The sequence below is a fragment of the Panulirus ornatus genome, chromosome 19 (assembly GCF_036320965.1).
Source record: "Panulirus ornatus isolate Po-2019 chromosome 19, ASM3632096v1, whole genome shotgun sequence".
NCBI classification, from domain to species: Eukaryota; Metazoa; Arthropoda; class Malacostraca; order Decapoda; family Palinuridae; genus Panulirus; species Panulirus ornatus.
Genome location: NC_092242.1, coordinates 9,324,002 through 9,340,866, shown reverse-complemented (window position 1 = coordinate 9,340,866; position 16,865 = coordinate 9,324,002). Strand labels below are relative to the sequence as shown.

Here is a 16,865-nt window from a genome sequence, read left to right as displayed (position 1 = left end):
TGATGTGAGAAGGAGATGGAGTGAATATTTTGAAGGTTTGTTGAATGTGTTTGATGATAGAGTGGCAGATATAGGGTGTTTTGGTCAAGGTGGTGTGCAAAGTGAGAGGGTTAGGGAAAATGATTTGGTAAACAGAGAAGAGGTAGTGAAAGCTTTGCGGAAGATGAAAGCCGGCAAGGCAGCAGGTTTGGATGGTATTGCAGTGGAATTTATTAAAAAAGGGGGTGACTGTATTGTTGACTGGTTGGTAAGGTTATTTAATGTATGTATGACTCATGGTGAGGTGCCTGAGGATTGGTGGAATGCGTGCATAGTGCCATTGTACAAAGGCAAAGGGGATAAGAGTGAGTGCTCAAATTACAGAGGTATAAGTTTGTTGAGTATTCCTGGTAAATTATATGGGAGGGTATTGATTGAGAGGGTGAAGGCATGTACAGAGCATCAGATTGGGGAAGAGCAGTGTGGTTTCAGAAGTGGTAGAGGATGTGTGGATCAGGTGTTTGCTTTGAAGAATGTATGTGAGAAATACTTAGAAAAGCAAATGGATTTGTATGTAGCATTTATGGATCTGGAGAAGGCATATGATAGAGTTGATAGAGATGCTCTGTGGAAGGTATTAAGAATATATGGTGTGGGAGGAAAGTTGTTAGAAGCAGTGAAAAGTTTTTATCGAGGATGTAAGGCATGTGTACGTGTAGGAAGAGAGGAAAGTGATTGGTTCTCAGTGAATGTAGGTTTGCGGCAGGGGTGTGTGATGTCTCCATGGTTGTTTAATTTGTTTATGGATGGGGTTGTTAGGGAGGTAAATGCAAGAGTTTTGGAAAGAGGGGCAAGTATGAAGTCTGTTGGGGAGGAGAGAGCTTGGGAAGTGAGTCAGTTGTTGTTCACTGATGATACAGCGCTGGTGGCTGATTCATGTGAGAAACTGCAGAAGCTGGTGACTGAGTTTGGTAAAGTGTGTGGAAGAAGAAAGTTAAGAGTAAATGTGAATAAGTAGGGTTGAGGGTCAAGTCAATTGGGAGGTGAGTTTGAATGGAGAAAAACTGGAGGAAGTGAAGTGTTTTAGATATCTGGGAGTGGATCTGGCAGCGGATGGAACCATGGAAGCGGAAGTGGATCATAGGGTGGGGGAGGGGGTGAAAATCCTGGGGGCCTTGAAGAATGTGTGGAAGTCGAGAACATTATCTCGGAAAGCAAAAATGGGTATGTTTGAAGGAATAGTGGTTCCAACAATGTTGTATGGTTGCGAGGCGTGGGCTATGGATAGAGTTGTGCGCAGGAGGATGGATGTGCTGGAAATGAGATGTTTGAGGACAATGTGTGGTGTGAGGTGGTTTGATCGAGTGAGTAACGTAAGGGTAAGAGAGATGTGTGGAAATAAAAAGAGCGTGGTTGAGAGAGCAGAAGAGGGTGTTTTGAAGTGGTTTGGGCACATGGAGAGGATGAGTGAGGAAAGATTGACCAAGAGGATATATGTGTCGGAGGTGGAGGGAACAAGGAGAAGAGGGAGACCAAATTGGAGGTGGAAAGATGGAGTGAAAAAGATTTTGTGTGATCGGGGCCTGAGCATGCAGGAGGGTGAAAGGAGGGCAAGGAATAGAGTGAATTGGAGCGATGTGGTATACCGGGGTTGACGTGCTGTCAGTGGATTGAAGCAGGGCATGTGAAGCGTCTGGGGTAAACCATGGAAAGCTGTGTAGGTATGTATATTTGTGTGTGTGGACGTATGTATATACATGTGTATGGGGGGGGGTTGGGCCTTTTCTTTCGTCTGTTTCCTTACGTTACCTCGCAAACGCGGGAGACAGCGACAAAGTATAATAATAATAATATAATATAATATCTTCAAGCTAATGAAGGTAGCCTTTTTGATGTGGTAAGGACTGAAGGGGTAAAGTGGAGGGAGCACTGAATCATTTAGAAAACTTGATTTGTGCCTAAGGCTATGGGTCAACTGAGAATAAACAGCTGTTGAAAATGTGTCTCCAGATTACAGCAGTATTATGCATCAAAAAAGTTATGTGGAGAGTGCTTCTTACTAACCTTGCCTCTAGCAAAATCTCATCATATGTACTTTAGGTAAACAGTCTTTCTCTCTCTCTCTCTCTCTGTAATATAGGTGGTGTCTGAGAAGAATAGCCTCATTCATCAAGCAAGACGTGCAGTGAGCACTTCGTGGTAGACCTGCCATTTTGTCACAGGCACTCATAGATTGATAATCTCTCTTTCCCTCTCAGAATTGCCCGGTAGGACAAGGATGATATTTAATAAGAGATTGTGAAAGTGGTCAGTATTACTTCCTATATAACTGACTTTTTTTTTTTTGTCTATTTCTAGACTCAAAAAGAAGCTGAAACAGTACTGGAGGATTTGTGTGTGCCCAACATGGTAATGTTGACGAATTCAGAAAAAGCGGATGTTAGAATTTGCAATAATCCTACAAGTCGCACACTAGAAAGGAAAGTCCCATTGGAAAAAGTTGCCGAGTTTATTTTGAAGAATTTAGGAATAAATGATACAGCATTAACAAACACCTGTGCACAACTTGACCCAAAACCTACAGGTGTGTATCATTATTGTTATTATTATTATTATTATTATATGATTCTTAATAAAGATATCTAAAGACATAAGATTTACTTCAAATTATAATTTTGGCTTCCTTAAAAAATTCATTTGTATTTACATTACTGTTACTGTCTTAAATCTTTTCAATAGTTTTATTCCTTCCATTGTTATTTCTCTATATCTCCGATGCCTGTTCCCTTCTGGGACTCCCACAAGGGGGTGGCCACTGCAGTAGAGTCTCCATAATTAGTGAACTCCATTGCCACTTTTTAGCCTATGGTGCCTCACCCTTATGATTCCATATAAATAGGTACAAGTTTAAAAGTGCTAAATAACCAACAGGTGTTAGCATTTCATGAATTCCTCAAAATCAATCTGATGCCCTTTGTTTCTTTCAGGTGTAAATAACCAAGATGAGTACCAGCTGAACATTCAATACATAACAAAAAAGCATTCAAAAAGTAAAGATGCACCAAAATTGGACCAGCAGGTTAGTTGATAAGTTACACAATGAGTGATAAATTACCTTTGACAAGGATGTATAATCATCAGTAGTTGGAAATAAGTACAGTCTCATCAAGGAACTTTCCACTCCAAAGGAGTCCATCATTGCTCTGCTTCTGACAAAAGAACAGTCTCAAAGCTGCAGGAACACAATAAAAGGGGCCCTGGTGTTATACATAACAATATTCAGACCTTTTCTTGTTTATGCTTATTTCTATATTTTTATAGAACATACATGTGAGTGAATGAGGCCTGCTGCATGCGTTCTTGATGTTACCTCACTCATTCAGGAAATGGCAAACAAGGATGAAAGAAAGAATAGTTTAGGTAGAATACTAATGAATTATATATTTTGATTGGGTGAGGTGCAGTACAAGCATATTGTGACAAATATCACATACAGATTAACACTCAAGGCACTTGGTCTTGATGAAATTTCACCATATGTGCTGAAGCTATGTGCACATACACTAGAAAGTTTCTTTGCTCATCCTTTCCTTGTGTCTGGACCATTTCAGGACACCCTCAATCATACCATACCTCTCTCTTAAACTGTCATTCCTTACATGATCAGCCCCTCTCACTCAAGTGTGTATTGTCCTCAAGCATTTCATTTCTAATATGTCCACTTTTTCTTTTCTTTTGCACTTGGGGCCCAAGGTCTACATTCAAATAAAACTTTCAGGACCATTGTACCTTCAGACATCCCCATATATGGCCCAATAGGCTTTGAATTATCCCTTCGATTGATCCCTAATGCCCTTTGGACCTTAATGTCCTCTCGTACTCAGTGCCTCACTTCAGCCCTCATGGTTCCATCCACTACCACATCCATTCTCAGGTACATGAAGCACTCCACTTCCTTCTTGTCCTCCCCATTCAATCTTACACTTGAACCATTCTGTCTTATACCCTTGCAGCACCAAATTATGTTATTTTCAGTCAAATCTACTTTTATCTCTCTTATTTCACACACTCCCAAGCTCTGTCATTGACTCCTTAAGCTCCCATGAGTTCTGTTAATAGAGTTGTAATCTGTAAACAGCAAATGATTCACCTTTGCCTCCCCAGTATACCACAGATATCCTTCTTAGTTGAAGACCTTTCATTTACCTACCTCACTATCCTTAACTATGTTAATACCAATGGTATTTTTGAGTTTTCTCTTGATGTTATGTAATCATTATTGTTCTTTTATTATCAGTAAGGCTTTTAATGTTTCAGTCAGACTGATTTAGAGTAATCAGCCACTGATTATATATATGGTTATTTCATACATTTATTTGCCAAGAATTACATTTGCCGATAGTGAAGCATGTATAGTTTTCTCTGATTACTCTTCCCTTACTCTTTTTATCAATATTTTTGAAATGCTTCAGTAGTGTTTTTATACTCAGACTGATGTTGTCTACAGATTACTCGAGAGGTGCAGACTTTGATATGTCGCTGGCCAAGCCTTGGTCCTAATACAGCAGTGGATGTTTGGGCTGTTGAACTTGATAAGAAAGCCCTGTTAGCATTTGGAGCCCTTGACACAGACACTTCTGTTAAAAATTTTAATGAGACTGTTAGTGACATAAAAAATGGGTAAGTTTTTCATTTCTTTCTGTAATTATTCCTAGGGTTAAGATAAAGACATCAATATAAGCAAGAAAATATCACTGTGTACATTGTTGAAAAGAAAAAGAGCTTTACACTATATGTGATGACAAAGTCTCAGAAAACATGTTGTCTTGGTTCTTTTAAAGGTTAAAGTGTTAAATGTTGCTTTAGGCTTCAGGAACCTGAAAGTTATTTCATCAGTTTGCTTTAACCAAACTGGTTTCAAAGAAAGTAGTAAAAGCAGTTATCTTCATTGACTATCATTAACTTTTTCCTTAGCTTTCCAGACCAAAAGGACTACATTGATGAGATCTGCAAACTACTGCAGCGCAGAATATTTCCACGGAAGAAGTTGGACCGCTGTCTTCCTCTTATTTTCTACAGTATCACAACTGGCTCTTGCAAAAGAATCATCTAGGCCATAAGCTGAAATTTGATAACAGTGATCATCTGTAAAGTATGTGTGATTTTTCTAAAGACAATTTGCAGTTGTGTATCATTGAATTTTTTTTAATTTTGTAAAAAATTTAAGAATGTTAAGTTGAATGCTTTAAGATAAATCAATATCCAATTATCCTCAGGACTGAACGATTTGAAAGGATTTTGTGAATTAAAATGGTACGAACAAAGAGCTCTCTCCTAGTCTTTTAAAGTTAAAAAGGAAGAAGCACTCTCTTTAGCATGAAAGGTGATTTTTTTTACACTGTTTATGGGTTATGTATATAAAAAAAATGTGTGCATGTGTAGGGGGATGTTAATCTATGTGCATCTGATCCACCATATTAACCCTTTCACTGCATAAGGTACATAAATAGTGAATTTTCGTATGGTCAAAAATTTGAAATTCCACAAAAATATATATTTTTCCATACAGAATATTTCTCATATGTTATTGACAAAAATAACCCAAAAATATTATGGTTTCCTCTTTATTGATGTAAGAGGGTGTGGTAGGGTGCATTGTTTGCCTGGAGTAGCAGGAAGGATCCTCTTTATTTATTCATTTATTTATAATTACCCCAGGGCAAATTTCTGTGAAAGAGCCCAGGTGTTACCCAGGACCTTTCGAAAGGTTCATGCAGCTCAAGGCTTCAGTCCTTCCAGTAGCAGGGAAATGGAGATTCCTTTGGAGCGAGATCTTTGACAAAACTGTATGTCCATGATACAGCCTTGCCAAAGGTGACTTTTCACTTGCCATGTATTCACAAGCAGTAGGAGTTTGGTAAATCTCAATGTATGTGATTATAAGATGATTATGGGTATGTATAGGTATTATTTTGCTCTCTTTACACGAAAACACATTACACACTTTATGGTATTTTACCAGGTTTGAGCTCACACATCCCATACATGTCACTTACATGGTTTTTACATATCATATGCCTATTTTACTTTTACACATTCACTTATGAGTCATCACACAGGCAGAACTTGAATCATATGAATAAATGAAAGAGTAACCTTATTTTCACTGAAATGTAAAGAGTAATCCAAGAAAACCTGTTCCCTTTTTGTAAAACTGTTTACACTAGACACTCCATACAACATGCTATCTGAAATAATGACACTATTACAGTGATGGAGGGATGTGTACGATGTGCATTAGTTTTTCAGTTATGTTTTTTAAGTTGTGACATCAATAGATATGATGTCAAGTCATATATCAGCTGGAAATTTAAATTTGGATGAGAAGGTCTAAAGCCGTAGTAAGTCCAGCTAAAAATATGGCTTGAGGCAATGAAAGTGTTAATGGACTAATGTTGATAGATAGATAGATGGACAGAATATACTTGGGGATAGTTGGGAAAGATTTCCACTCAAACATCTGCAGGATCAGAGGAAGGTGAGCAAGGGTTTTTCCTTGAGGACCCAGTTGTCTATTATGCTCTCTTACAAAGGTAGGAACAGTCTTCACAATCAATTTGTGAACACAATTTAATGAACTACTGCAATGGAGTATTTGCTAACAAAAGCATTAACACTAGCATTGTCTAACAATTGTATGAAGGAGCACCATAGCTACATAGATCATTCTAGTCATTTCACTAATCATGAAACTTGATTTTATACAGTGTGTATTGTAATAATTAGTGGTAAATGAAAGTATATAGGTATTTGAAATATATAAACATGCTTTATTGTTCGGTAATATGTGTCTGGAAAGGAGAAGCTTATTTTGATAATCAGGAAGAGAGAAGCAACATCAGAATTTGTAATATTTATGTACTCCTCATATCTTCAGCAATATAACCAAGAATCATTAAATCAGCAACCATCTGAAAAAATATTGTACACACTTTAAAGATTTTGATAAACTTTTTTTTGCACTTATTTTTACTTTTCACTTTAGTAATCCCACTTTCCAGCATGTGGATTTGTACACACATGCTTTTCTCTTTTTCATTTCATATAATAATGTAACATGGACTATGGCTAGGCGGCAGTTTTCGAAATCATTACTTCTTGCATCAAGATAATTATCATCCAGTTTATTGACACAGATTTCCTTTGACAGAGAAATTTAGTTTTTGTTATTTTTTTATTATACTTAGTCACTGTCTCCTGCTTTAGTGAAATAGCACAAGGAAACAGACAAAAGAATAGCCCAACCCACCTACATATATACATAAACGCCTACACATATACCTATACATTTCAACGTATACATACATATACATACACAGACATATATACACATGTACATATTCATTCTTGCTGCCTTCATCCATTCCCATTGCCACCCTGCCACACATCAAATAGCATCCCCCTCCCCCACACACGCATGAGGCAGTGCTAAGAAAAGACAACAAAGGCCACATTCATTCACACTGTCTCTAGCTGTCATGTGTAATACACCAAAACCACAGCCCCCTTTCCACATCCAGGCCCCACAAAACTTTCCATGGTTTACCTCAGACACTTCACATGCCTTGGTTCAATCCAATGACAGCACGTTGACCCTGGTATACCACAACGTTCCAATTCACTCTATTCTTTGCATGCCTTCCACCCTCCAGTATGTTCAGGCCCCGATCGCTCAAAATCTTTTTCATTCCATCCTTCCACCTCCAATTTGGTCTCTTGCTTCTCCTTGTGCCCTCTACCTCTGACACACATATCCACTTTGTCAATCTTTCCTCACTCATTCTCTCTATGTGACCAAACCATTTCAATACACCCTCTTCTGCTCTCTCAACCTCACTCTTTTTATTACCACACATCTCTCTTACCCTTTCATTACTTACTCGATCAAACCACCTCACACCACATATTGTCCTCAAACATTTCATTTCCAACACATTCACCATCCTTCGCACAACCCTATCTATAACCCATGCCTCACAACCATATAACATTGTTGGAACCACTATTCCTTGAAACATCCCCATATTTGCTCTCCAAGATAACGTTCTTGCCTTCCACACATTCGTCAACGCTCCCAGAGCCTTTGGCTGCCCCCACCCATCCTGTGACTCACTTCCACTTCCATGGTCCCATCTGCTGCTAAATCCACTCCCATATATCTAAAACACTTCACTTCCTCCAGTTTTTCTCCATTCAACCTTACCTCCCAGTTAACTTGTCCCTCAACCCTACTAAACCTAATGACCTTGCTTTTATTCACATTTACTCCCAGCTTTCTTCTTTCACACACTTTACCAAACTCAGTCACCAACTTTTGCAGTTTCTTACCCGAATCAGCCACCAGCACTATATCATCAGCGAACAACAACTGACTCACTTCCTAAGCCCTCTCATCCACAACAAACTGCATACTTGCTCCTCTCTCCAAAACTCTTGCATCCACCTCCCTAACCGCCCCATTCATAAACAAATTAAACAACCATGGAGACATCACACAACACTGCTGCAAGCCAACATTCACTGGGAACCAATCACTTTCTTCCTACTCGTATACATGCCTTACATTGGTGAAAACTTTTCACTGCTTCTAGCTACTTATTTCCCACACCATATACTCTTAATACCTTCCACAAAGCATCTCTATCAACCCTATCATAGGCTTTCTCCAGATCCATAAATGCTACGTACAAATCCATCTGTTTTTCTAAGTATTTCTCACATACATTCTTCAAAGCAAAGACCTGATCCACACATCCTCTACCACTTCTGAAACCACACTGCTCTTCCGCAATCTGATGCTCTGTACATGCCTTTATCCTCTCAAACAATACTCTCCCATATAATTTCCCAGGAATATGGTGTACACAGGGTCGATGTGCTGTCAGTGGACTGAACTAGGGTATATGAAGTGGCCAAGGTAAACCATGGTAAAGTCTGTAGGGCCTGATTGTGGATAGGGAGCTGTGGTTTATGGAGTATTACACATGACAGCTAGAGAATGGATGTGAGCAAATGCGATCTTTCTTTGTTCTTGGCTCTACCTTACTAACGTGGGACATAGCAATCAAGTATGAAAAATATAATTTGTATTACTAACCTGGGATTCAAAATTTTTTTCAGCATAGCTAGTGATAAATCTGCCACTTAATTTTGGCATATTAGCACTTCTATAAAGAAATTATCATCATTTGATCACATTATGAAAAAAGGTGGCATGGTGCATCCATAGCCCATTTGTCTTATTGATGAAATTTCATACTGGGCTCATTTTCTTCAAACCAGAATGTATGTTTTAGCTGTAATAACTATAGGCATACTGAAGCTGTATAGTTCAGTTATGCACTTATTTAGTAAGAATACTGTATGTCCTCTGCAGGAGTCTGTTGTAGTTTTAAGTGCACATTTGCCAGATTGGCATTCATCTTGAAGAAAGCATCACACATTGCTTATAAATTGAAATTATAACTGTCCAATGTATTCTGTGTTGATATAACTGAATCTAGATTTACCATCCAGATATTAATTATTGTTCATTAGTTTTATGACAGTTTTACAGATATTACAAATGAAAAGTTTATTTTTTTCTGTATATAACTGCTTCTCCATTATTAATGAAGTAGTGTCAGGATCAAATGAACAGTAGCCTTGTTAACACTCATTTACTCTCTGTATGTCATATATTATACACCAAAACCAGAGCCTACCATCAACAGCCATAAGCTCTACAGACTGTTCCATGGTTTATCTTGAGTGCCTCTTATGCCTTAGTTCAGCCTATTAACAGTACATCACCTCCCAATTACAACATCAGTCCAATTTACTCTATCCCATGTATGCTTCTAACCCTCCTGAATGTTCTGGCTCTGATACTCTAAGCCTCTTTCACTTTATTCTTCCATCTCCCTTTTGGTATCCATCTTTCTCCCTTGACTTCTGTAAAGTACATCTTCATAGTCTTTCTTCACTCACCCTCTCCATATGTTCAGACCATTTCACTGCACCTAGGTCATCTTTGACAGTCATTTTACTTTTACTATCTCACTACTCTGTTATGCTGTCATTTCTTACACCATCACCACACCTTGAGCCACATGAAGTCTTCAGGAATTTCATTTACGTTCATGTGGCGTCAACCTTTTTCTACCACCACGTGGCGCAAACTTTCCTCTACCTCCGAGTAGCGTCAACCTTCCTTTACTTCCAGGTGGTGTTAACCTTCCTCTACCTCCACGTGGCGTCACTTTTACATTAAGGGCCAAAGACTCGCACCTATACAACACTGTCAGGACTACTCTACATTCAAATGTACCCCCTTTGCTCAAACAAATATTGGCCTCCTTCCCTACACTTCTCAATGCACCCCATCTCCCACCTTATGACTTTTCAATTCCCATGATTCCATCTACTACCAAGTCCACTCCTAGTTATCTGAAGCATTCAATTTCCTACTGGCCTTTTCCACACAAAATTACTCTCAAACCATTCTGTTTCACTCTCTCATCACAGCTCATCACCTTATTATGTTCAGTTTCACCCCAAACTTACTTTCACACATTTCCAAACTGTCACCAGTTTCATTTTGGAGTGTGCCACTGGAGATGCATCATCTGTAAATAGCAACTGATTCACTTCCTATGTCCCTCCACTCCCAGCATAACCATAGACCTGCTCCTCATTCATAGACTTTTGCATTAGCCTCCCTCACTTCCCCATCCATAGACAGATGAAACAACCATGGTGATATCATACATCCTTGGTGCAGACCCATCTTCGTTCAGAACCACTCACCCTCCTCTCTTCATATTTGCATACATTCCTTACTCTTCATGAAAATTCCTCACTACATTTAGTAACCTTACATCTACCCATATATTTTTAGAGCCTTTCACCAGGCCTCTATGTAAGCTTTCTCTAGATCCATGAGTACATCATACCTTTCATTTTCTTTCTCCAATTTTTTTTCTCAAAAATTCTTCATAGCAAACACCTAGTCCACACATCCTCTCCTGAAACTGCACTGCACTGCACCTTCCTATTCCAATGTTCTGTACATGCTATCACCCTCTCATTCACCACTCTCTTATATGCCTTACTCAACAAATTCATACCTCTTATATCTGAGCATGCACTTTTGTTCCCCTTTCATTTATATAAATGCATTTTGCCAGTCCTCAGGTTCCAAACCTTGGGCTTGACAAAATACTGAACAGCCTGACTAACCAGTCAACAACATTCTCACCCTTTTTTTCGAGAACTCAATTGTAGTCCTATCTACTCCTGCTATTTTTCCACAGCTCATCTCGCTTATGGCTTTCATTACTTTCTTTTCACCAAATCACTAAGTAGAACTTTCCCTTTGCATGCCACATTATCCAAAAGACACCTCATCTGCCACCCTGCCATGTATTAAATTCAGTTGTCTTTCAAAATACTCCATCTCTTTTCCTCTTCTTTGCCTGTTACCATTTCACCATTTGCTTCCCTTACGGTAGCTCCCATTTGTTTTCTTGTTTTCCTCTTACTGTTCACTTAATTCCAAAATATATTCTTTTAAAGTTCACTGATACTCACTCACCACATCTTCCATTTGCCCTCTTTTTCAGTTCCTGTACCTTTTTCTTGACTTGCTGCTGCTTTCTTTTATGTATCTCCAAATCACTCACACTTCTTTCCTGCAGATACCATACGTACAGTTTTCTCTTTCACTGGCAATTTAACTTCCTTATCCTATCACACTTTACTGTTTCACTAGGTAAAAAAAATGTGAATGTACTAGATTCAGAGGTCCATAAATCTTCTAGGGTTAGAAGCACAACATGATGAAGTATTAGTTATTTTGAGGGGAACTCCTCACTACTGAAATATAAACACTTTAAGGACCCAGCCATTATCTGCAAGATAAACCTGGGATGCAGCAGCTAGTGTTGACAGGCCAGTAAATATTTAGAAGCTATTTTAATTATGATTCTCTCTCTCTCTCTCTCTCTCTCTCTCTCTCTCTCTCTGAATCTGTTAGTAAATGAGTGCTTTGATATGTATATTAAATACTGACTCCAATACCATCACCATTACAAATCATATTCGTAGAAAACTGAGCATGGCGTGTTCATGGGCTACCTGGGGTTGAGTCCACTAAGGTTCAAATCCTGGTCACAGCAGCTGGTCTGGAGTTAACCCAGCTTGTTCATCCTTCCCAAGGGGCTTGTTGATAAAATGAGCATCAGCAAGGTATTGCCAGGAAACAGACAAAGAAATGCCACATCTGCTCACACTCATTCTCTGTCATGTGTAATGCACCAAAACCACAGCTCCCTATCCACATCCAGGCTCCACAGACCTTTCCATGGTTTACCCTGGATGTTTCACATGCATAAGTGCTGTATTGAGATAGGCATCAGAACTGCTCACCCTCGGGATGCAAACAGCCACATAATAATTATGTGCTGCAAGAGTTTGCCCAGTATTGCATGGTATACCTAATAGTAGAGGCATGCAAGTAGCCAGCTTTTAGGAACAAAATCTACAGTGGTACGTAAAGGAGTGAGAAAGTGTTCTATTAGTGCAGCATATTAAAAGTGGATAATTGTCTTGCTTTCCTTCAAGTTTCTTTAAATTTTTGCCTAATATTTATTTGCCTTTGCATGGTAGTGTCAGGAACTGAGCATTAGAGGAAAAATCCTTACTTTGTGCCATCTTCTGTTTTTATACTTAGAAAATAGTAACAAAGGAGGGGAACATTTTCAGCTCCTTTTAGTTGCCTTTTACAACATTCTGGAGACACATAGGTAATATTTTTTCTTTCACATTCCATGAATACAATGTCTTTATGAATTGGTTCAAATATATCAAACACATACTCTACATTGCACCAAGATTATCTTTCTGGACAACATTCTGTGAGCCTCTGTGGAAAGTCACTGTACAATAAAATCCACACTGCTGTTCAATTCCTTCACCTCACCCCCATCCCCAACTACCATCAACTCACTTTCAAACACCTTAAGAAATATGTCAGTATGATTACATGCCTTGCTAACACAAGACTGGAATTTCTTTAGCCATACTCTTTATGAACTGGTTCAAATATATCAAACACATACTCTACATTGCACCAAGATTATCTTTCTGGACAACATTCTGTGAGCCTCTGTGGAAAGTCACTGTACAATAAAATCCACACTGCTGTTCAATTCCTTCACCTCACCCCCATCCCCAACTACCATCAACTCACTTTCAAACACCTTAAGAAATATGTCAGTATGATTACATGCCTTGCTAACACAAGACTGGAATTTCTTTAGCCATACTCATATCATACCCCTGGGGATAAGGAAAAAGAACTATCTATGCATCTCCTGCATATTGTTAAGGGCAACTTCGAGTGAAAAGATGGCATTTGAAAATTCTTCCCTCCTGTATTAGCATTTTGTATTTGGAAACAGGAGGATCAGTCAAGTAAAGATCTTTTTCTTCAAAGGCTCAGTCATCTGATTCTGGTGTTAACTTGCTGAGGCAGGAAAAGCAGGTATGAAAGGAGAAAGTTGAATGTGAATAAAAGCAAGGTTATAATTTAGGTTCAGCACAGTTGAGGTACAAGTTAGTTGCCATGTAAGTTCGATTGGAGGAAAAGTGAAGGAAATGAAAAAGTGTTTTAGATATCTGAGAGTGGACATGGCAGTGCATGGAATCATGGAAGCTGAAGTGAGTCCCTGTGTGGGAGAAGAGGGAAAAGTTCTGGGAGTTCTGAAGAACTTGTGGAAAGAGAGAATATTATCAGGAATGGCAAAAATGGGTATGTTTGAGGGAACAGTAGCTCCAACAATATTATTTGGATGCATGGCAGGGGAGGGTGGATGTGTTGGAAATGAAATGTTTGAGGACAATATATGGTGTGAGGTGGTTTCATCATGTAGGTAACAAAAGGGTAAGAGAGATGTGAGGTAATAAAAAGAGTGTGGTTGAGATAGCAGAAAGGAGTTTGTTGAAATGGTTTAGACATACAGAAAGAATGAACGAGAAAAGTTTGCCAAAGAGAATATATATGGCAGAAGTGGAGGGAACAAAGAAAATAGAGGGACCAAACTGGAGATGGAAGGATGAAACGAAAAAGATTTCAAGTGACAGGCCTGCAACATGCAGGAGGGTAAAAGACGTGCATGGAACAGACAGAATTGGAATGATGTGGTATATTAGAGTCAATCTGCTGTCAGTGGACTGAACCAAGGTATGTGGTACATCTGGGATAAACCATAGAAAGGTCTTTGGGGCCAGGACGTGGATAGGGAACTGTGGCTTTGGTGCATTACACATGACAGCTTGTGTATGAATGTGAGTGGATGTGTCCTTTCTTCATCTGTTTCCTGGCTCTACCTTGCTGACACAAGGGGTGGCAATCAGGTTTGAGGGAGAACAACAGAATGTATGTTTCCATTTTTTCTTTTCTTTTATGCATTTATGCTGTCTCCTGTGGAGCGGGGTTGTGTCGAGTTAGGAATGAACCACAACAGACAAGTAAGAATATGTATACGTGTATGTGTATGTATGTGTATTTGTGTGTGTGCGTATAAGTATATATGTGTATGTGAGCTGATGCGCCTTTCTTCGTCTGTTTCCTGGCACTACCTCACTAACGCGGGAAACAGCAATCAAATATAATATGTATATATATATGAACAAATTGCATAGAAATGCGCACCTTCATAGAACATACAAACCTCCAATAGCCAGGATCGAACCTGGGACCCCTGTGTAACAGACAGGGATGCTACCGCTCTGCTATGGGTATATTATATATATTATTTTATATATTATATTTTGCTTTGTCGCTGTCTCCCGCGTTTGCGAGGTAGCGCAAGGAAACAGACGAAAGAAATTGCCAAACCCACCCCCATACACATGTATATACACACACGTCCACACACGCAAATATACATACCTATACATCTCAATGTACACATATATATACACACACAGACACATACATATATACCCATGCACACAATTCACACTGTCTGCCTTTATTCATTCCCATCGCCACCTCGCCACACATGGAAATACCATCCCCCTCCCCCCTCATGTGTGCGGGGTAGCACTAGGAAAGGACAACAAAGGCCTCATTCGTTCACACTCAGTCTCTAGCTGTCATGCAATAATGCCCGAAACCACAGCTCCCTTTCCACATCCAGGCCCCACACAGCTTTCCATGGTTTGCCCCAGACGCTTCACATGCCCTGATTCAGTCCACTGACAGCACGTCAACCCCGGTATACCACATCGATCCAATTCACTCTATTCCTTGCCCTCCTTTCACCCTCCTGCATGTTCAGGCCCCGATCACACAAAATCTTTTTCACTCCATCTTTCCACCTCCAATTTGGTCTCCCACTTCTCCTCGTTCCCTCCACCTCCGACACATATATCCTCTTGGTCAATCTTTCCTCACTCATTCTCTCCATGTGCCCAAACCATTTCAAAACACCCTCTTCTGCTTTCTCAACCACGCTCTTTTTATTTCCACACATCTCTCTTACCCCTACGTTACTTACTCGATCAAACCACCTCACACCACACATTGTCCTCAAACATCTCATTTCCAGCACATCCATCCTCCTGCGCACAACTCTATCCATAGCCCACGCCTCGCAACCATACAACATTGTTGGAACCACTATTCCTTCAAACATACCCATTTTTGCTTTCCGAGATAATGTTCTCGACTTCCACACATTCTTCAAGACTCCGAGAATTTTTGCCCCCTCCCCCACCCTATGATCCACTTCCGCTTCCATGGTTCCATCCGCTGCCAGATCCACTCCCAGATATCTAAAACACTTTACTTCCTCCAGTTTTTCTCCATTCAAACTTACCTCCCAATTGACCTGACCCTCAACCCTACTGTACCTAATAACCTTGCTCTTATTCACATTTACTCTTAACTTTCTTCTTTCACACACTTTACCAAACTCAGTCACCAGCTTCTGCAGTTTCTCACATGAATCAGCCACCAGCACTGTATCATCAGCAAACAACAACTGACTCACTTCCCAAGCTCTCTCATCCCCAACAGACTTCATACTTGCCCCTCTTTCCAAAACTCTTGCATTCACCTCCCTAACAACCCCATCCATAAACAAATTAAACAACCATGGAGACATCACACACCCCTGCCGCAAACCTACATTCACTGAGAACCAATCACTTTCCTCTCTTCCTACACGTACACATGCCTTACATCCTCAATAAAAACTTTTCACTGCTTCTAACAACTTGCCTCCCACACCATATATTCTTAATACCTTCCACAGAGCATCTCTATCAACTCTATCATATGCCTTCTCCAGATCCATAAATGCTACATACAAATCCATTTGCTTTTCTAAGTATTTCTCACATACATTCTTCAAAGCAAACACCTGATCCACACATCCTCTACCACTTCTGAAACCACACTGCTCTTTCCCAATCTGATGCTCTGTACATGCCTTCACCCTCTCAATCAATACCCTCCCATATATATATATATATATATATATATATATATATATCCCTGGGGATAGGGGATTAAGAATGCTTCCCACGTATTCCCTGCGTGTCGTAGAAGGTGACTAAAAGGGGAGGGAGCGGGGGGCTGGAAATCCTCCCCTCTCGTTTTTTTTTTTTTTTTTTTTAATTTTCCAAAAGAAGGAACAGAGGGGGCCAGGTAAGGATATTCCAAAAAAGGCCCAGTCCTCTGTTCTTAACGCTACCTCGCTAATGCGGGAAATGGCGAATAGTTTAAAAGAAAAGAAAGATATATCATCAGCGAACAACAACTGACTCACTTCCCA

The 16,865-nt window shown here is 39.6% G+C and overlaps 1 protein-coding gene across 2 annotated transcripts in view; it reads left to right on the top strand.

The window, feature by feature from the left end:
* Gcn2 (eukaryotic translation initiation factor 2 alpha kinase Gcn2) overlaps window positions 1–16,367 on the top strand; it is a 70,990-nt gene extending 54,623 nt beyond the window's left edge. For both annotated transcript variants that reach the window (XM_071673589.1, XM_071673588.1), the window contains 4 exons: window positions 2,338–2,563; window positions 2,967–3,058; window positions 4,487–4,659; window positions 4,954–16,367. In XM_071673589.1, coding sequence (XP_071529690.1) covers window positions 2,338–2,563; window positions 2,967–3,058; window positions 4,487–4,659; window positions 4,954–5,092 — 630 coding nt within the window. In that variant the 3' untranslated portion in view covers window positions 5,093–16,367. The remainder of the gene's footprint in view (window positions 1–2,337; window positions 2,564–2,966; window positions 3,059–4,486; window positions 4,660–4,953) is intronic.
* Window positions 16,368–16,865: the final 498 nt, after the last annotated feature.